Below are 21,908 nucleotides of genomic sequence, written 5' to 3'. Positions count from 1 at the left end.
GCCTTGCTCGTGCTGCGATAACAACTTGAGTAAAACAGACGCGTGCACTGTTGGCGGAGGGTTGCAGGCGCGGTGAGGAGCAGGAGCGTAATACGAACGGTCGGCCACATATACAGGGTGTCCCAGCTAACTTTAGCCGGAATTGAAAAATGTGCGAATGCTGCGTAGCTGGACAGAGCCAGGGTGTTTGCCGTCGCTTGGAGATACTTAGATTATTTTTTTTCATTCCGCCTAATTAGATAATTAGTCCTGAATAATTATTTTCTCAAATATATTAACTAGATAAAGAGTGTCAACGAGAAAATTATATAGCGACAGGAAAAGCTCCCGGTAAAGCTTTATCTTGCGCAATACGTGCTACATAAAAGTGTCTGTCCGAGCGTGAAAGAAGCCCGCGAATACACGCAAAATTTCCGCGCGAATGGCCGCTCGAGGCACTTTGCGTGTACTCGCGGGATTCGAGGCTAAAGTAAGCTGGTACACCCTGTGTAGATAGTCTTTACCTGTGGCCACGGACGCCCCGTGTGACCGTGTTCTCACCCTGCTAGTACCCGAACATCGCAGTTACGATGATGTCACGCGCACATTGTTTTGCTTTCTGCCTCAGACCTTTTTTTCACTCGATTATCAGTGTTACCGATTGATTGGTCGGCGCAAGAGCGCAGTCCTGCGGTCGTATTGACACGTTCCTTGTTTACGGAACTTCTCCACTTACCAGTACACCAAGATGGTGGTTGCGATGATGTCAATGCGAACGATCTATTCCCGAGCTCAATTAGTTTTTTATGAACTTGTGTGATGTGCGCCACGCGCCGGCATCGTGTGACTCCGCCGCCATGTCTTTAGGGATATTTTATTTTACGTCGGCAAAATTAACAGATCACACTGAGACTTGCCCATTGAGAACTCGCGCGTAAGAGGTTGCGCTCTAAGTATAGAAAAGCGTTCATTTCTATATGAAATAGGTATCTAGTTGGACAGGAGACCACGAAAGCAAACATTGTAGAAATCTTTCAACGTTTCAAGAAATATGAATCGTAGAAACATCGGCTTGAGATACAACATATTACTTTCTCAGAGCTACGGCCAAATTTGTTTTCGGCTTCTCATCAATGTCGGCGTGTAATCGCTATCGCGCTCACCCATCCATTTTTACACCATATTCTTTTTTTCATTGTACGACTACATCATCAATTCACATGGAAAATTTCCAAAAAAAATTTTCCGTGGCGTTTTTTGCTTTACCACTGTAAGATTGCACGCTCTTAACGGTAAGCTTTCCGTTAAACTAGAAAAAAAATATTGGCACCGCAAAAATTACTTGTCAATCTGGTTGCCTTCTGAGAGTCCTTGTACATTTTCAGCGCACCTCAACCCCTTGAAGAAATGCCCATGGAAGCTTTCACGTAAACTGACCATCCCAGAAAAAAAAAAACACTAGTTGCACCCGGAACTACATGGACGAAATTTAATTATTGCGGTTAGCTTTCGAGAAAATTCACCGAATTGGATCGGGAACGTGGTGCCATCCCAGACGCTGAATGACAATTGCGAAGTTCATTTCCGACAAAGCGATATGACATAAAAATCGAGGATGCAACGTCAACATGCCTATTCACCACATGATCTTAGATCTTCATATGACAACAAAGGCAAAACTCTTCAAAAAGACGCAGCACCCAACACCAGTGCTACTGTGGTCTCCGGTGTTGTGTGGCTCTCATGTTGCATCCCACATCTTTGTCGCTGTGTTTTTCGAGCGCTTTACACTTGTTACTGTGCTATAGCAACAAGGCCGAACATGATGCCTTGTTAGATATTCAGCTCTGTGTTTTGCCCCAAGAAACGCAAACTCGACTGCGCATATATAATTATCAGAAAAGCTTGTTCATATTTATATTTTCTATGGAGAATAGATTCCTACTAATAAAGAAAACGCGAAATGTTCGTCCATCAGAAAATAATTAATCATATAGATTGCTTAATCACTAATTCGCTTTCTGAATCAAGAACTGGGAGTTCGCTGCAGCTGCAAGAAACGCTATGAGCCCTGTGTTCTTTCACATGCTATAAGCAGAATTTTGTTATATCAAATTAGGCACAGAAAGATGAATACTTTCCGCTACGTGGGTTAATCAAGAAATGCTGTATGTCTTTCATCAAGTATAAGGAAACGTTACCTAGTCCACGCACACGGCGAGGTTACTTTAGGAATCTTGCTGTAGCAATTGCAGCAGATATTTTTTGTATTCCTAATCTAGACGTAAATAATAAAACCTAACTTGTTAGGTGACTAGCGCCGCGTATATATGCCTATAAAAATATAGAATTCTTTGTGGTGATTTGCTGGTTCCGCCGGTAAATTGGAGATCACTCGAGACCAGCCACCTCACTAATGTCACATTTGACTGGCGCCTTTCGAGTACTGTAGCCAAACTAGCTTAGCTCGTCAACGGGATGCTTGTAAACTTTGCTTTTAACGAGCTCAGCTCATCCACAGCAATATTTCCGTTTACAAAGTGACGTGGACGAATGGAGTACATCCACTTCATAAGTGGCAGAATTTGCTCAGCGCTCAAATACCGCTTTTATGAAATCGCGCTTTTCAGAAGCCCCCTTGGCAGGAGGTTTTGAACGAGGGCGTCTCCCGCTGACAACTCGCTTGTCGGTGCGAGCTGTGTGGCAAATCTCCGTACGCCATTCCGTGCTTCATGAAAAGTTTACTCATTTCGTGACCTGCCTTATCAGAAGGAGAATGGATGAAGAAAACTTTATCTGGCGCAGAACTTTGCTTCGCCTAATACTGGATTATGAAGGCCTGTAATGTAAAGCATTTACCTCGTTTTTGACTTCACCGTTTTAGAGAATGGCAAATACGTTTATGTATATATTGCTTAGAGTTGAGAAAAAATCTCACTGTCCTTTTACTCTGTGAAGAAACTTGACCAGCGAAGCTGTGTAGGTGGGCCACTTAATGGCGAACGGCATCTCCGCTGCGGGTCGGCCCGGCATTGCCCTACCTTCGGGATCGGCCCACGTATGGGGAGTGCTTAACGCCTGCTCCATCTCCGCCATGGGTGGGCGCGGCGTTGCATTATCTCCGGGATCGGCCTAGGTTCTTGCTTACGACACGAAAATTTCCTTGGATCGTGGAGGTAAACAGCTTCGCTGTAAAAATTAGATTTGTGCGCTGGAAGTATAAAAGAAATTGCTTTAAATCTTTCAAAAAGGTATTGAAAAAAGTGATTTTCAAAACATGCCCTATAAGAGGAGCAAATTAAGGTCATGTTTTGTCTGAATAGTAATGCCTTTAGGAGATATAGCGCGCTGTTGGTGGTGCAACGCATTTGCTGAAGGCCGGTTTATTCAGAGCATCGTGCTCTAGCTCAAACCGTTCGGAAGCACTCCCACCTTCAACATGCGATCGCGACCGAGATTCGACAGAACATAGATAATGTGGTTACTGCGGTTGCTCTATGAGCACCCGCCACGTTCGGTAGAAACCAGTCCATTGTACCTCAAGTCAGTGTTCCCATGTACCTCGTGAGACAACTGAACCCGTCTGGAACTACACCCAAACACGTATCGAAACGCATCACATGCACTTGTTTCGAGCTCACATACAGCCAACCCTGATCCTTCTGTGCCTATTCAAAGTGTGGTACACAAGTGTGCGCGTGCGTGTGTGTGCGTGTGCATGTGCGTGAGCAGGTGCGCGTGCAGGTGTCTGCGTGTGCATGCGTGGGCCTGCGCGTGTTCGCGTGCGCGCGTGTGTTTGTGCGGGTGCGCATGTGTAATAATAATAATATTTGGGGTTTTACGTGCCAAAACCACTTTCTGATTATGAGGCACGCCGTAGTGGAGGACTCCGGAAATTTTGACCACCTGGGGTTCTTTAACGTGCACCTAAATCTAAGCACACGGGTGTTTTCGCATTTCGCCCCCATCGAAATGCGGCCGCATTTCGATGGGGCATGTGTGTGTGCGCGTGCGTGCGTGCGTGCTTGTGTGCGTGTGTGTGTGTGTGTGTGTGTGCGTGCGTGCGTGCGTGCGTGCGTGTGTGTGTGTGTGTGTGTGTGTGTGTGTGTGTGTGTGTGTGTGTGTGTGTGTGTGTGTGTGTGTGTGTGTGTGTGTGTGTGTGTGTGTGTGTGTGTGTGTGTGTTTGTGTGTGTGTGTGTTTGTGTGTTGTTTACTATCCCACAAGGCAAAACAGCCAAGCTGCGAACTTGCACTAAGCAGCACATGAAAGTGGGCCAGCAGATCGAGTTTAGCAACACCTTTGAGTGTGTAGTGCACAACTTTTAGAAAATAACCATGCTGAATCAAATTATGCGAGTTCCGGGAGTGAAAAGAAAGGGGGCCAGCTTTAGAGTTAGCAGCGGTAATTTCTGTAGTGAGAAATGAAGCCGATCATATGAGGAATCCTCAACGTATTTCTAGGAGCTTTGTATTTTCCAATTTTTCGCCGCCGCTACAAAGCTGTTCTGTAGTTGCAAGAGTCAATTTTATGTGAGAACGAAAATTGTCACCTCATTTCAGTGCAAGATTGGCCGTCTCTTCCAGCGACTGCAGCTTCACAGTATATTGGAATGGGCCTATATTGACGGATTTGCCAATGCTCAAATGGTTACCACAAACGAAAAAAAACACGAAGTGAACTAACAGATTGGACGTTGCCACATTCACTGTATTGCTTTAGAGAGGAGGGTAAGGCCTTGCGAAGATCCTCAGCGAACGATTGCACTTACATTGGCGGGGCTAGATTGTCCCCCGGCGTTATGCTGCCAACAACTTTTGGTGGTAGATAAGGGGTTATGGCGTTGCGCTTCGGAGCACGAGGTCCAGAGTTCAATCTCTTCTTCGGCGGTTGCATATAGATGGGGGCGAAAGGCAATAATTTTAGATTACGGTGCATTGGGAGCATATTGAACAACCCCGGGTGGTCAAAATTTATCTGGAGTTCCCCAACTACGACGTCCCTATTAGCCCACTCTGCAGATGCGGAACGTTAAAGCCCACTCTTGACATTAATAATAATAATAATATTTGGGGTTTTACGTGCCACAACCACTTTCTGATTATGAGGCACGCCGTAGTGGAGGACTCCGGAAATTTTGACCACCTGGGGTTCTTTAACGTGCACCTAAATCTAAGCACACGGGTGTTTTCGCATTTCGCCCCCATCGAAATGCGGCCGCCGTGGCCGGGAACTCTTGACATTCCCGGAGTGTCTAGTCATTAGAGTCATGTGCCAGAGGAAGGCATAGGTACACAAGACGCAGGAAACATGTATTCTAAAAAAAGCAGTAAGCAATTACAAACGATAAACACAAGAGACTATTGCTGGTAAAAGCGTGCAAGGCAAGTCCAATGAATATTAAGTTTTCAAGTCGAAATGCAGTACGTGACCAAGGTGTACAAGATCCAGCCCTGTCCGGTGTTGAAAGTGGCACCTTTTGCGGCCGGACGACTTGAAGAAACCGGCTATCATGTAGATGGGCCTCGGACGTTGGCCTCCGACTGGAGACCACTGATCTCGTTGCCAGGGTCTCAACACGATAGAGCCGGGCAGTAGAAATTGAGCACGCAAACTTTGCCTGGTTCGGAGAACTCTACGCAGGAGAATAGCAAGCTTCGGTGCAGGGGAACGTCTCGTGTCCCGACTTGGAGCCTTTCGACGCCCATTCCCGGTCGACCTTCCGTCTCTTGACGTGGAGTTCGGTAAATAAATTGTAGTTATATTCTGTGGTGTTACGTGCGAAAACCACATGCTTTCCGCAGCACACCGTATTGGAGGGCTACGGAATAATATTTACCATCTGAATTGCTTGGACATTCACAACATGTACGCTACACCGGCCTTTTTGCGTCGCCCCTCTCCCCCGCCCCAGCGAATGCGGACGCTGCTGCAGGGATTCGATACCACACCATCGGTCTTAGCAGTAGAACGGCCAAGCCACTACGCCGTCTTTGCGGGTAGCGTTAGGCGATGATGACAATAATTATTCATTTTATAACGACACAACTTCACTGTTGGGGATAGGCCACAAGCCGAGCGGTAATATGATAAATAAAAGAATTTGTGATCGACGATGCGGTAGATACCGATAATAAATCCAATCGTGCGTAATAGCTAGTCAGCCTGGCAAAAACATGTAGAATTAAGAAGAACGCGAAAATAGTAATAATACTCAAAATATTATAAATGGTAGAGGTGGGTTAAATTGTGAATATCAATGATGAAATTAATAATGCGAATATGCCATATTGTTATTTGAATTTTATATTTCATAAAAGGAAAAATAAATCAAGTTTGAAAACCAAGAAATACTACTACACGAATGGTTCTGTGTCACAGAAGTAATTATAAATGACTCGGCAAAAGTTACTGCGAGTATATCCTAAAAACAATGCTGCAAGCGGGAGCAGATCAGTACTGCATAAAGTCAGCCCGATATTAGGAAGCGGAATTGCCAAACACCCTTTTCGTTGAGTGGAAAACCGCCGGCTGCATAGAAAAAAAAAGCGATCGAATAATAAGGATCTTTGCAGAGGTAGCGTAAAGGGAATCCGACCAGAGTAGATTTCTGCAAGTAAAAATTAGGCGGTGGGATTCGGCAACACAGCCTTTTAATTGACACTTATAATCGTAGGGTAGGACATCACTGCCGGTTCCTTGAATAACGTAGATGCATAAATGGCACGGTATTTGCAAATGAGAGGCTTCCTCAGTTTACGGTCAAAGAAAACTTTGTCTAGCCGCAGTGGTCCGAGCAGAAGCCGGCAGTGCAACGACCACCGAACCGTTTTAAAGAGACGCATGGAAGGTAATCAGCTATTTTTTTTCATTATGATGAATTTATAGATGACCTGGTACCCATAGTAATTGAACTAATCTTAAGTATGGTGGAGCTAATGAATAATGTGTTCAAATATGCCAGATTCGAAGATGCATCAAGTGCGCTGCATACAGAAAGGAAGGGAGTGAATAAACTTTATTTGGGAGACTAAGCTGGTCGATGCCCGAAAGGAGGCGGCCACCCTTTTACAGGTAGCCTTGGCCTTGTGCTGATAGCCCTTGGCCTGTTCACCAGCCGTAGTTGGTTCTCATGCTTTGGGCGTGTCAGCTATGCCTCCCACTGGCCTTCCGTTACTGCTTGGATACGCGTTCTCCGCGGGTACTTTTTGCATGCCCAGACCATGCAGTAAAGGGTGTTTGGTGCATTGCAGAACCGGCAGTCTCTTGTAAATCTTGAGGGGCACAGTGCGTGTAGTAGAGTGCCGTGGAGGTAACTGCCCATCTGAAGCCAGCGTAGTATGACGGCTTCTTTTATGTTCAGCTTGATGTGTGATGGCAGATATTCCCTCCTGTTGTTCGTCTAATGTTCTAGTATGTTGCAGTATTTTCTTTGTATCAGGTCGTCTTGTTCTGACGGTAAACAATTTCGTGGTATGGTTGCCCGACGTACATGTTCTCGGGCAGAAGCGTGAGCCGCTTGGTTTCCACCAAGGATTCGTGTCCCGAGGTCCAGATAATGTAGGTTTCAGGGATTTCTTGGTTGTTGATGATGTTGAATGTGTTCTTACTAACTCTTTCTGCTAAAAAATGGCAAAAGGATGCCTGCGAGTCTGTGACGACGATGACCGGCACGGCACATTGCCAGGTCCGTATGGCCATTGCTATGGCGACCTGTAGGCTACCTCAATGTTCCAAGCAACTACTGGTGCAGCTGATATCTCTTGGTTCTGCTTGTGGGTTACGCAGGCGACATACCTCCCTGCCTTGTTTCTGGCGGCGTCCGTGTGCCTTATTTGTTCTTTGCTCCTTTCTTTGTTTAGCATCTTTTGTAGCGCAGTGGCTCTTGCTTGTCTTCTCTGTTGTATTCTGGGTGCATGTTTTTTGGTATGGGTGCTACGTATACATTTGCTCTGGGGAGTTGGAGATAGATGTTGTCGACTTTTGTGTTCTTCTTCGATAAGGTATCCAAGTCTTCTGAGGAGAGCTCTACTGGCAGTGGTAAGTTTTACAATTTCGATTTGGCTCGCCTTCTGAGCAACCGGCAATTCTTTGCAGGAATGATGTACTCCCAGTGTGAGCAGTTTTTCTGTTGACGTGGTGGGTGGGAATCCTACTGCCAATTTGTATGTCTTTTTATCAGTATGTTCAACTTGTGCCTTTCACTATTCTTTATATCTAAGTAGGTTGTACCGTAGGTGGTTCTGCTGACGGCCAATGATTGTATGAGTTTGAGGGTGTCTTGTTCCTTTAATCCGTGTATTCTAGTTGTTACTCTCTTCACCAGGTGTGTAACTTGCGCGATTATTTCTTCAAGTCCGTGTACTGTGGCAAGCCCCACTCCACCCTTCTCGAAGACTAATCCAAAGATACGAAGTGTATTAACCTTCAGGATGTGGATTAATTTAGTGTTACTTCGGGATCTAGTGTCTCTTGAGGTGGCAGCCATCTTGCTCTCGTTCGCAGAATCAGGAATCCCCATTTCTCAGGAGCACATGATAGTCCACAAGCACCAAGTTACCTTTCAGTTCTCTCTATGACCTCCTGTAGCGTTTCTTGCTGTCTTCCCGTCGATCGCTCAAGCGTCTATAAGGTTATGTCATTCACATACAGGGCACGTCGAATTCCCTCCGTTTCACCGAGTATGTTCGGTAAGTTGCTCAATGCCAAGTTGATTAGCAGATGTGAAATTACTGAGCCCTGAGGCGTGCGTTTGGCCGGCACCTTGATTTTGTCAAATCTCAGATTTTCTATACCCTCTGTTGTCGTGCGGTCGGATAGGGAGTCCTTGATGTAATTGTATACTTTGTCCCCATATTTGAAGCGGCTGACGTGCACAAGTATCGCTTCATGTGAGACGCCATGCAAAGCCCCTTTTACGTCGAACATTTCGATGCCTCTCTTGTTGCTTGTGCCTAACTTATCAATTACCTCCTCCTTGATCAAAAGGAAGATATCCTGTATTGACAGCTACGGCCGAAAGACCCAACCCGTTATCTTCCAGGTATGATGAAAGCTTGCTGAGCCCCATATGTTCATACAATTTTCTCGCGCATGAGATCAGCGAAATCACCCTCAAGTTCCATATAAATAATGACTTTTCAGGCATAAGAATCACGGTGACATGAGCGTATTTCCACACAGCCGGCATCTTGCTCATTTCCCAACAATCATTCATAAATTCTATCAAGGTGGCTTCTAGGTTGCGTAGTGTCTTATTGTTAATTTGGTCTTTGCCTGGTGTAGTGTTGCTGGTCAGATTGCCTAGGGCCTCTACCATCTGTGCTTTTGTTAAAGCCCGGTCCAATTCTTGATTTGGGTTATCCCTTGTATTCTAGGAACAATTTCGTGCTGAATGCCTCCTGCCTTGCCGTCTCCCAGGAACTTGCTTCTGACTTCCTTTACGATATCTTCCCCCGTGCATTGGAAGTTGTGGATGAGTCTTCTGAAGTGTTGGCGTGTGACTGTCTTCGTTTCCGCCTATAGCCAGCTGCGATCGGAGTATGGTCCATGCCTTCTTGTTGCTTAAGGTACCTCTCACAATAACAATTATTGCAGCACAGTGGGGTAACTTTCGCAAAGTTAAAGTAATTGCCAAGAATTCGGCCTGGAAAATTGGTGTATAATCTGGATGATTACAGTTAATTACATTACAAACCCTCTGCGCAGTTTTGCACTTTTCACTAATGGGTTGACATTTTAATCAACACAGTGACGTTTCATCCACGGCGGCCACATTTCTATGAGCGCGAAATGCGAAAACACCCGTGTACTTAGATTTAGGTGCGTGTTAAAGAATCCCTTGTGGTTCAAATCACCCGGAGTTAATCACTACGGCGTGCGTCATAATCAGATCGTGCTTTTGACGCGTAAATCCCCATAATTTATTTTATGACTTTACACATCATGAGAGGTTATGCCAACGGAGTCTTTCTAATTTATAAAAAAAAATTGCGCGCTCATCAATACATGATCGGTCATGCATACTGTCTCAAGGTAGAGAACAATTGCTTTACGTTTCTCGCAGACACGCATCCTGACGAATGAAGGAGACGATTGCTAGTGTGCAGCATACGACAGAAACGAGGGTGTTTTCGACGGAATAACCGTATGCTTTGAGTTAGCTGCTTTTTCTTTATCATGGACGTTAGGTACAGTGCCTACATCGCAGTGTCTTATGCGAAACGCCAAATTTGCGTCTCGTTACGAAAACAATCAGGGCCATCAGTGCCATTTTTTACACGACGCGCTAACGTCATGCCCCGAGAAATGTGGCGGAATGTCTAGAATAGCATAGAGTTTCCTGCAATTCCTAAGTGGAACTCTGGCGCTGCGATTGTTCGGTCGCAATAAGAACCATGGGTCTTCCGGCTTGGTGCTTCAGAAGTTCTTGTGGCTTCCTTTATTATGCTTTGGTTGGGCCTAAATTGGACTAAACTCAAAGAAATTAACCTTATTTATAGCAGACCGTAATAAGGCTATGCAAGCACTCATAATTGCTGGTAATTGTAGTGGGTCCGCTTGTCCATGCGTCAGTGGCGTAATGATTTATATATCGAGCTTCTCTGCTACAGATCATGTGCACGAATCCTGACGTCAGACATATTTCACAATGTTCATTGAAATATCTAAAACGCAGCAAATTCTTTAAAATGATCCCTTGATGCCCCTCGTTAGGAGGCACAGATCAAGCGACCAGTCAAGATGGAATACCTCACTGCAAAACCCCGACTACGGTGACCAAATCTGGGCCGTCCAATGAACCAGCAGCCAGCAGGGCAGGCCAAACTCGGCCTGCCCGTCCCAATGGGGGAGCGGCCTGCTGCGCGATAATCGCATATCTGAGGACTCGCAATGAAGTTTTTCCGCCCATCCATCCATCCCTTGACAAGGTCACGAAGCCATTTAAAGACAGAAGGACGAAGTTTAGGCAAATTCTTGTACTACCCATCATTCCTAAAATATTAACTTCAAATTTCAAAATAATATAGCCTGAAAGTTGATATTATTACTTAGTATTCATTTATTATCATTTTTAAATTACAAAATTCTAGTTAAGCATTCTTCCCTTCTTACCTACTGCCGCCCGATTAATGGCCGAACTTCGTAGTGGGTTGAGCCATTTCGGTAGGCACCAAACCAAACGAAACCAATCCTGACTGAACTGCCCTGCTTGCAGCTCCCGTAGACACTAGACCACCAGATCACTCTAGTTATTGTGTGGAATGCCATGCAGAATAGAGCGCCATTTAAGCCAGCTCCTTCGGCTCATACCTAAGTTGCCTGTAGTCAATGCCTCCTTTACTAGATGCCAGCCGCGTTGTCCGTAAACTCGGTTCCTGGGCCTCTCCCTTTTCTCTCCTCCGCGAAAAGGCAACGAGCGCCACTTGTGGCGGACGTCTGCAACCTAGATCACGTGCTTTGGCCTCTGAGATTACCATGGCATCTGTTGCCATCTCGGAGGCCCGCGATAACGCTCGCTAACAGACGCTCGCGCATATAAAGCGCCGGCGGAGCATTCAGCCGCCGCTGCCACATCCGCCGGAAGTTGAAAAGGCAACGAGCGCCGCCTCACGGAATTTATGCTGAACTAACTTCAACTAAGGGAACCGCCGCCGCAATGGGAAAGTGAGCAACGCGGCTGGCATCTAGTAAAGGAGGAATTGCTGTAGTCCGCAATAGACACGTCGCGTTTGGTGGCATATGACGACGCATTCAAGCACATGGCAGTCGTGTATCTCGAGAAACGCGGTAAGCGAGCAGTCGGACTCAACTTCGGCGTCGACAAAAAGTGCGTACGTCGGTGGCTGAAATAGAAAGAGGAGCTCGCCGCATCGAACAAATCCCGGAAGGTGTGTTCCCTGGGAAACTGTGCAAGCTCCCGGGACACGTAGCCCCAAAAATTTGACCGAATAGCCCAGTCACGTGTGAGGACTGAACCTCGACAAAATGGCCCAAATTAGATTTAGGGGCCTTATCGAGATTATATCGTTTATAGACGCCTCATCGGTGGTGGAAATATGGTGCGTCGCTGTAGCTGCGCTTCAATGCTAATCGCAACAACATCGCCCAAACACCGTATCCAGGAATCTCATTCGGGATGCCCTCTCAGCTGTTCTGTCATTATAAATGTGTGTCTCTCGGTGACTTGATAATGATGATGATAACCCTAAAGAAAGCGGTATACCTTGTCTTGTCTTGTCTTCTATCCTAAACAGAGGCGCGTAACCACTATGGGGGATTGGCCAAGAAGCAGGCGGTTTTCCGTATGCTTAGGAGTAAAGCGAAACTAGATTTGAATAGTGGAGCGTGGACGATAGAGCTGTAATTTAGATGTGCAATGAAAATATTGTTAAGAATTTCTATAAATTAATCACACACTCACTGGGTTGGCCAAAACTTCCTCTCTTTCATTTAATGTTTGGCGCATGCCCACGAGGATAGGATGGGCAATGGTTCGCAACAGAAACAGAACATGAAGTTCTTTCTTTTTGTTAGCCTATTGATCAGTACTACCTATATTTAATTAATAGCGATTTTAAATTATTTTTCTTCTGTTATCGTTTTTTTTAAACGTTGTCATCCCAATTTTACGAAGATGATAGATAATGAAAATAATGTGATATAGTGTTAACAACGATGAAACTGTGTTTCACATGAGAGTAACCCTGTAGCAATGATGTACTCATCCACAATCCTTTTCTTGTTCCCTAGTGAAATGGCGCAACCCACTCAGGGGGATCGGCCATGAATCGGGCGCTGAAGGAACTATTGGGATTTTTTTCTGGTGGTGGTGGTGATAAACTTTATTGAAAGGGAAAAGGGTAAAGGGGGACGTGCCTGAGGGTTTGGGCTCAAGTAAGGCCCTGGGCATGCTTGGCCTTTTCCGCCCAGTCCACCAGTTCAAGCTGTCGGTCGACGCCCCCGGAACTGAGCCAGGCTGTCCAGTCACTCTCGCTGCTGAAGGGGGGATCAGAGAACGGGAGCGAGGTGCATTCCCACATTATGTGTGTGAGTGTTCCTGTTTCCGAACAGAGCCTACATTGGTCGCTTTCCTAGCCCCCTGTGATTTTGTTTATGTATTTTGGGTGTGGGTATGTGTTTCTCTGAAGTCGCCGAAACGCAACAGCTTGCGTTTTATCGAGTTGCTTGGCCGGTGGTGGGAGCGCGCGATGCCTCCAGCGATACCGATGGGCTATTTCATAATAAGTCTCGCAGGGTTCCTCGTGTCTCTGCTCCTCATTTACGCCGTCCGCATCCGCGGACGAGGCTCGGCGCGCGAGATCTCGAGCCAAACTGTGAGCCGACGCGTTGCCGGGCACAGCCGCGTGAGCGGAGGTCCACACGAGGGTTTTCAAGCTGCTTAGGGGGCGTCGTGTGGGGACATGGTACGCTTGTTTGGAAATTCTACCATGGACGAAATTGCCGATGGCCTGCTTCCTGTCGCTGATGACGGTATTCGCTTCCGCATGCATGGCGATGGCAATCGCGGTTTCCACCGCTTCCACCACTCGGCCAGCCGTGATTGTTGTATGTTCTATCAATCTATTATTATTACTTCAACGTCTTCGTTTGCCTTCACCGTGCTTATTCAGCTGCATACACTATACATAGCTAAAATTTTCACTTTTTAAGTGAGAAAGAGGGAAATGGTTAAATATGTGAAATTGGAAAATTTCTACCACCTCACGCAAATACCACTGCCCAACCACTGTCCTATTCTCCGTAGTGGGTTGTGCCCCTTGTCTCGCAACCAACCAACCACAAACCCACACAGCACGAGACAGAAGAAGAGAAAGAAGGAAAACGGCACTCGGCGTTCTACGGCCGCTGCAGAGACGTACGCCGCGAAACGCGGTGAGTACTGCGCTATCATTTCTTTCTCCATAGAGATCTCTACGACGTCAATCAATCGCACCATGAGGACAGTAATTTCGCACCGCACATATGGAAGTAGGGGGCAGTCTCTGCCTGGTCAATCGTTTTCATGTGTTAGCTGGTTATCACTCACCTGCACAAATAGGCGCTTAAAAAGAGCCTGCAGAGAAACATTTCTTAGCAGGGTGCTTTTGGAGGCTCACTCGGAGCGGTGCAGGAGCCGGGGACACTGTACGAGCGCCATTTAGCTGGTGTAAAATTTACCACGCACATAGCATTGATGCCAGAGCGGTATTTACCTCACGCTACCGGCAATTAAATGCAAAATACAACGAAATTATTTTACTGTTGTTGCGGTGATTCGAATGTTCTGTGCACTCATCGTAGCTGGAATGTGTTTTCAGGGGAGGGCGGTGTAGTCGCCGCAGAGTAAGGAATTTTTCGATACCGAGGAGAAAAGTGCGAAAACGGCATTAAGAGCGTTAGTTATACTTTGGCTTTGAACTGCTTATCTGATTTCCCGACACTTGGTGACAATGACCACCCTGTGTCGGTGTCGTGATAGCATTATGTTACGGGCGACACCGCTCGTGATTTCATGCGGCACATTTCAATTGACAGGAGAAGGAAATGAGTGAGCGCTGTAGTCAGCACATGGCGATAACTGCCCAGCGAAAAGATTTTCTACTTTCGGTAGTTCAAACGCGAGGAAACACCATACAATACGACGTTCACTCTAGTGGTAAATTGCGCACCGTTTCTACGTATGATTCACAGATATGTGAAAGTTCCATTACAGTCAGTGGCAATAATCACGCAAACGAACCAAGTGTTCGTAATAGGCAAATGGTTTTGTCTTTCGTACTTGCAGCTGCTGTATTGTAACGCGCCCGACCCTACCGCTTCCCACCAATCCCCTAAAAAAAAATGCTTGACCTCATCATATATTGTGCTACCGGGAGTCTTACACTTTAGATTGATATGACATGTACGGGCATTCAATCTCGCGTTCTAGACGCCGTTTCCAAAAAAAAAATTATTATAAAATAAAAAAATTAGGAGTGCTTTTTTGTGTGTATTTGCGCGTGTGTTTGTTCTCACGTTTTTTTTTTTAAATAGAAGTGCAACATAGGTTATCTCCAGCTAATATGTGCAGCGTTGCCGGCGTATATTAGCTAAAAACTTCCAAAAATATTCGTATGGTTGAAAGACTCTAATTGTTTAGAACTCAGTTGGCGTTAACAACTGCTTTGAGCATCCGTCTCCGCCATACGTTTAGAGAAAATTACGCGATCTTCAGGGGTACGCCATGCTACCCTTGACACACCGAGATTTGCGGTGCCAACTGGCAGCAGAAGCGTAAACACTGTTCGCTTCCTACGACACGACAGCTGTAGTGGCAACGATGGCGGTGTTATGATTACGATCACGGCGATGGTGGCCCGACAATAGCATGCTGTGGGCAAGAACGAATCGCCTTTGATATATCGCCCTCGTGATTTTTGTCTTGCTCCTTTAGCACTGCTTGTCATTTGCCGTCATACTCGTCGTCGTGCTGGTATCGTTAGCATTGCGCCTCCTTTCTCTGTGCGTACCGTCATCGCTATGATGTTGTCATTTTCCGCCGGTCGTCGTTATACCGCAGATGATAATGCTGACGCGTTGCTTTCAACTATACTGCGCATGTAATAATTTAATTATGCCAAAGATATATAAGGCTCTTTCTTTGCTTTTCCCGAACTAAGATTGATGAAACATCGATCTAACAGCAGCGGTAATCCTTAGGTATGAGCGGCCTTGATCGCGGTTGACGCGACAGCGACGCTGCAGTGGAGAGCATAAAGAGTCTACGGGCACTCAGTGTGCAGCCTGTAGTGGTCGCAGGAAATTCGCCGACTGATTTCAAAAACTCAGAGCTCGACAACAATTCAAGCCGTGATGGAAGGAATGCAGCAGCTAGTAGCTCTGCGCTACGACACACACTCTACCGCTGTGATAGAATATACCTCCCGAGCACGTTGACTAGTGTACAATAAGGTTCAGCATGTACACTCAAGCTACGGCCGCTGCATTTGTTTTAGCGTGGACCATCTCAAATCTTATTGCGGAAGCAGATGAAAAAAAAATGCGCCAGTTTTGCTCGAACGGCCAAGCAATGACTGCTATAGCGAGATATTTTGATATCGCTGGAATCGAGGCTCCTAAATATATCAGCAGTATAAATGGTGAAGTTTGCTAATCAAGCACCAGGGGTGTCACGCGACCCAAGACTAAACGTGAGCAGAGTTCATAATTGTAACAGCGCGATCAAAACGACGACGGAGTGAAAGGACACAGCTCGAGCGCTGACTCATTACTAAAACACGCATCAGTAATGTACACAGGCGGTTTTGATCGCGCTATTACCATTATGAATGTATACCAACTCGCCCAACTTTCCCACTTGAATAGTGAGGAGAGTTCACTGGAGGACCACAAGCGCTCAGGGTCTCAACACCGGCGTGATGACAAGCACTGGCAGCGGACAGGGTTGGCGCTTCTCCCGCAGTGAACATTCCTTGATGCCACTTCCTTCACCGCCTCAAGGCAGCTTCCGTCTCAGAAACTCAGCATATTACACGAGCTCAAGACCTGCCACCCCGAAAAGACCTCCTAATGGAGGAAGGCTAGTCATGGCGCTACTATCGGTGGCATTCCAGCTGAAAGGAAACATTGTATTGAGAAGGAGTGGAAAAAGCAAACATTTAGCTTTTTATATCTTCGTCACGAGATTTTTTTTCAGAAACTTCCGCGTCAATATCTTTAATAAAAAAGTGCCTCATTTGTTGCCGTCTGTCAATATTGAATAAAACGTGTTGCAGTGCCCGTTTAGGGAAAAAAAATTGGCGCGATGAGGCCAATTCACGGGGACAGGAACTTGGAATTTAACAGCGAAGTTTAAACAGTTAAGTACCCATGTACCCCGTAGCGAGCGATGGAAAGAAAAATTTTACGCGTAACATTCCGACATATGAAGCAGCGGTGGGGATTAGAGTGCAAACGTTGAGAGCGGATATTCCAGTTGACAGTTGTGAGGAAAATGCGGCTGAGTAGGCCATTTAGTGTGTAGGGCAGATAACCTGTTGTCTATGAGAGTTACAAAAGTTGTACCATGGAAGGCAAGTGCAAATGAGAACACCGGAAAACTATTCATGGTATGATGAAGTTAGGAAGTTTGAAGACACAACATGAAATCAGCTAGCTCCAGACAGGGGTAATTGGAGATAGCTGCATGAGGCCTTTGTCCTGCAGTTAAGACGAAAATAAACTGATGAGCAAATATCAGTCGTAGAACGTGGGTACACACAGACATACGCTCGCCAACTAAGTGTGGCTGCCTCAAAAGAGACTACAGCTGATCGCACTCAACGCTCGGCAGGAACACAGGGAAGGACTTTTCTTCAGCGGCAGGTAAAGATAGGGGGATTCTAAAAAGCTTATCGTCACATAGCATAATTAAGGAAAATTCATGCACTTAAATAAAAAAGCTAGGACCCAATGTGGGGACAACTTGCTGCTCGCGTTGCTAATGCATACTTGTCAACTATTAAAGTAGATATTCACAGGCAAATACAGCAACGTCAGCACGAGACCAGCATTTCAAAACAGGCGCTGCCAAACGCACGCCCCGTATTCTTTCTTGTGCCCGAAATTCTAGCTACACGATATTTTTTTTCAGCAACCAGTTTTGTCTTAGCCTGCTTCAAATACTATTTTTTGTCGTATAATGAGACCTTGTCAATCATGTGGCAAGAATGGTGCTTGGCGCAACTCTCGGTTATTGTCTTCGTTGCAGATCATGGCCGAAGAATCGGCAATGTCCACGGCAGAAAGCGGAGTGGAACCGCCACCCGGAGCTGCAGGGTGAGTGCAGGCGCACAAGAAGGCTGCGGCCATTATTGAATATGATGCGATAGTTTGCACAAAAGTCGTACATCACAGTATACCTATCGCAATTTTACTGCCTCGACGGGAACAATGTTGTTGTTGTGACAGTCAGTTGTGATAGCCACTACGAAAACAATTTCTGACGCTGACACCTACATTCCATGCAGTCTTATGAGAACGTGAGTTATCGATAATGCATGTTTCCCTTTTCGTTTTTTTTTCTTTTCGAAACATGTGCTGCTTCTCGCAACCTCTTTCTGACTATATGATAGTGTACCACGGGAAGCAGTATGCCCGTAAGTTCTGCGGCTTGGCCTAGTTGGTAGAATATTTTTTTTTATTTTCTTACACTGTGCTGTTTTGGAGCACGAAACGGCGTGGTAAGTAGCGAAGAACGCACGGCAAATGAGGCAGCAGCGCCTAATGTCGCTTCAGTCTGTGTGCTGTTGTGTGTTTTGTGTTGAAAATTGACGTAGTAAGAAAACTAAGAGGGATATGACTGACTTGCACAAGATGGCTACGTGCTTGACATTGCGTAGGAGCCACCGATACCAGCCATTCTCTGCAAGTTACAGTGCCATGAAGACGATGTAGTGCCAGTGGCTTGAAGGTTTTGCCGCCACCTGTCATTAAAGCGTGACCACGACTTTCAAATGGATCTGCAGGTCATGAAAGAAAGTAGAATATGGTTAAGTAATTTGTCTGCGAGTTACAAGGAGCAGCAACCATCACACTCGGGCAAACTAGCTAAACGATGTCCCCTCGAGCCCTTAGACAGTCTCGGTAATCAGTTTCCGGTCCACCATCCCCTTCATATCAGCCACTGTTTGCCTACCGATGCCATCAAAGGGGAGAGTGACGGGCGAAATATGTGCGTAGGTCATAACCATGCAGGCATCGTGCGACGTGGCACTTGCAATGAAAAAACAGGTCGTCCACCAAGTTACCGATAGCGGGCCCCTACATCGGAAATAGTTATGTAGGTTGCGGTTGACCCTCCATGGGCAAAGTATACGAGTTCCCTTTGCGGGAAAACACGGCGAAAGAAGTAATGCATGAGAAAAAGACAGGACAGGTGCCTTGCGAGCACAAATGCATCCGCATACCGCAGGAGAGCGAGATAAAACACGCGCATGCTCCCTGCTCTATCTAGGACGGTGAGTCCTTTGCTGTGGACATTGTCGGTTAATGCAGCACATGGTGGACTGAAACATGCAGGGCCTGGGGGACGCATAAATCGGGAAGACGAGCCGTCATATAAACGATCATTTGTGTGAGCATGCTAATTACTTCTGTACGAAGGCCGGCAGCAATTTGGCGATCTATTGTACCGGGTGAAGTCTAGGGTTATTTTTTCAGTTGGCGAGTGTACGTTTATTCAGCCATTGTACCGGGTGCGACTATAGTTTCCTCACTTAGACCAGACGCCTATCACTCCCGGCTATCACAGTACACACCGTCGCGACGTCTTTGAAGCGTTTGCTACGCACTCCATAGCATTCCTGCAAGTTTTAGTCCATCATTAGTTGCATTAACCGACAATCTTCGCCGCTGAACGGTTTACTGTCCAAGATAGACTATGACGCATGCGCCTGTTCAGTCCCCCTTTCGTGGTGCGCGTATATAGTTTAAGCTCGCTATAATGAACGTTAATGTTGGTAGGAAACGCCTGTCTTGTCTCTGTTGTCGTCTTTCTTTCTTTCTTTTCGCACTGTTTTTCTCGCAATGAAGCCATAACAAGAAGCTCAAATTTACGCTCTTTCAAAGGATACGAGAATGTGAAGGGTCCGAGGATTGACGAATATCACCGTTATTTCCCGTGGCAGTCCATTGGCCCGTGACCTCTCTCCCCTCTTCTCTTTGCCCACCCTTCTCACGAATAGTGCTCAGTACGCTGAGCTTTAAGCAGCGACGTCACTTTATGGCCATAGTGTACCCTGCGCAAGGTGCACTGATGCGCACGTCCGAGATGTGCTTCAGCGTGCTTCTTTTGCAATCGCGGAATTGTATTTTCTTTAGTACAACGTACCATAACATTCCTATTCAGTGGCCGTTTATTTTTCTTAACTATGGTCACAAATTTCTCGGCGCTAAGAGTGGGGAGGCTCTAGTAGACAGTTTTACGCGAATGCTGCATTTCACGTTGCCCTCGAGCCAAATCCGCACGGGAGCAGACAGACTCGAGCGCATTCCCACGAGCCGAATCGGCGTGCAAGTGAAGCAAGGACGAAGGTGCTTTCATTGCAATCTTGTTATTTGAGCGATTGTAGCAGCTTACCCTAGAAATTTCAGCTGCAGATTTAATTGTTCAACTCATAGATGCGAACGTTGGAGCTAACATCGCCTTTTTTCTCCATACTGTACAAATGCTCAAGGTATCTGACGTAGCTTAGCTTTCCAACACAGCACAGAATTTGATAAAAACCGTTTAGTCGGAGATGATTTCACGCGAGGTACGACCAGATGGCATACAAAATAAGAACCCTCGACTATAGAACAGTGGCTTGTACATATGCCAGATGCCCAACGCGCCGTACCAGAGCTCATCGCGATGATTAGCCGCGAGGCTCACTCCCTTCCTTTGCCCCAATGTTCCACCGTACGAGCATAAACTGATGCCTTCAGGAGTAATTATCTCCCTGTCTGCGAGCCCCTATGCTTCTCTAACGGGTACCTAGTGTGCTGTATACGAGCTTCTTTGCATTCCGCATTCGGCGGAACGCAACCACCGCGGATAGCAGTCCAACCCGCGCCATCGTGTTTAGCGGTAAAACCAATCAACCGCTTCTCCCAGACTAAGCCACCGGCGGCGGTAGAATGCTGAAGTTACAACGCTTTCTGCTAGGTTCAGGTTTGGGAGAACAGCGCTCAGCTTAAAACGTTCAAGATCACCGATGTTAATGTCCGGTATTTTGAACTTCCTTCTCGCCTTCCACTTGCAGGGCCGGAATACAGGCGGAGATGATCACAAAAAAGCTCGCCAATTACTGGTGTTTAATCGGGTCAATTCCATTGATCATGTTCCTGCTTGTCGCCATCCCCACCATCCTCTACGTGAAAAAGTTTTCGGGTAAGCGCTGGCTGCCTCTGTGTGCTTGTTATTGGGCCGCCTCTCGATCATAGAAGAAACGGGACGTAAGAGCTCGCACGAAACTGAAACGTTTCTATGCTGATCAATATGTATAACAGTGAACAAATCTTTCACTTATCGGTAAAGCAAGGAAGAAAGAAGCCCTGACATTTAGCCCTAAATGCAAATTAGATTGAGACGTTGATGGATCGAACCGCCGTTGAAATTGGTCATTGCAACTGGAACCTTCTTCAGCCGTTCTATACAACGCAATGTTTGCGAGTGGATTAGCCTGTGATCTATGTTGATTGAACAGCGTACAAGCAGAAGAAGGAAGGATAGAAAAACGAAGACACGCGCTTGTATGCGTTTTTCGGTCCGTCGTTCGGCTGCTTCTGCGCTGTTGAAACAACATGGTTCTATGCAAGCCGTGCACCCTTTAGTAGGCACGGAATTTTCTCGCATGCTGCGTGCAATAACTTGTATGAGAAGCTTAAGCCCTCATGGCTTCTCTTTACCAACACCGCTGAAATACCGGCCCGGTATACAGGGACTAGCGATTCTATAGAATATATATATATATATATATATATATATATATATATATAACTTGTTCTTGTCTTTGTCTTGGCCCTACTAAAATTTTCCGAAAAGGTCGCATTTCATGGTAAGCATCGTTTCATATCACATTTGACCCTGTTACTTCCCCAACTAGTCAGTAAAAAAATTCATTTTCCTTCCTTTTTGCCTCTTGGAGTGAGTTACGTTCAAGAAACACGCCAGATACGCCACTTCCACTTTCTGGAGTAGGCAATAAGTAGCCTTCAATATTAGACTGCATTGATTCCTCGGCCGCGCATCGAGCAGACCAGACGTAGGAAACCTTTAAACTTTTTCCTAAAAATTAGGAAAATCACATTAGTAGTAGTAGTAGTAGTAGTAGTAGTAGTAGTAGTAGTAGTAGTAGTAGTAGTAGTAGTAGTAGTAGTAGTGGTGGTGGTGGTGGTGGTGGTGGTG

At 46.1% G+C, this 21,908-nt stretch overlaps 1 protein-coding gene across 1 annotated transcript in view; it reads left to right on the top strand.

The window, feature by feature from the left end:
• Positions 1-13,811: 13,811 nt before the first annotated feature.
• Positions 13,812-21,908, top strand: part of LOC142584230 (neprilysin-like) — a 242,408-nt gene continuing 234,311 nt past the window's right edge. Inside the window, exons 1-3 of the mRNA XM_075694384.1 lie at positions 13,812-13,873; positions 17,730-17,797; positions 20,764-20,891. Of these exons, the coding sequence (XP_075550499.1) occupies positions 17,733-17,797; positions 20,764-20,891 (193 nt within the window). The 5' untranslated portion in view covers positions 13,812-13,873; positions 17,730-17,732. The remainder of the gene's footprint in view (positions 13,874-17,729; positions 17,798-20,763; positions 20,892-21,908) is intronic.

Source organism: Dermacentor variabilis, chromosome 6 (assembly GCF_050947875.1).
Source record: "Dermacentor variabilis isolate Ectoservices chromosome 6, ASM5094787v1, whole genome shotgun sequence".
NCBI classification, from domain to species: Eukaryota; Metazoa; Arthropoda; class Arachnida; order Ixodida; family Ixodidae; genus Dermacentor; species Dermacentor variabilis.
Note: the sequence above shows the minus strand (reverse complement) of the source record. Positions and strands in the feature narration are given on the sequence as shown.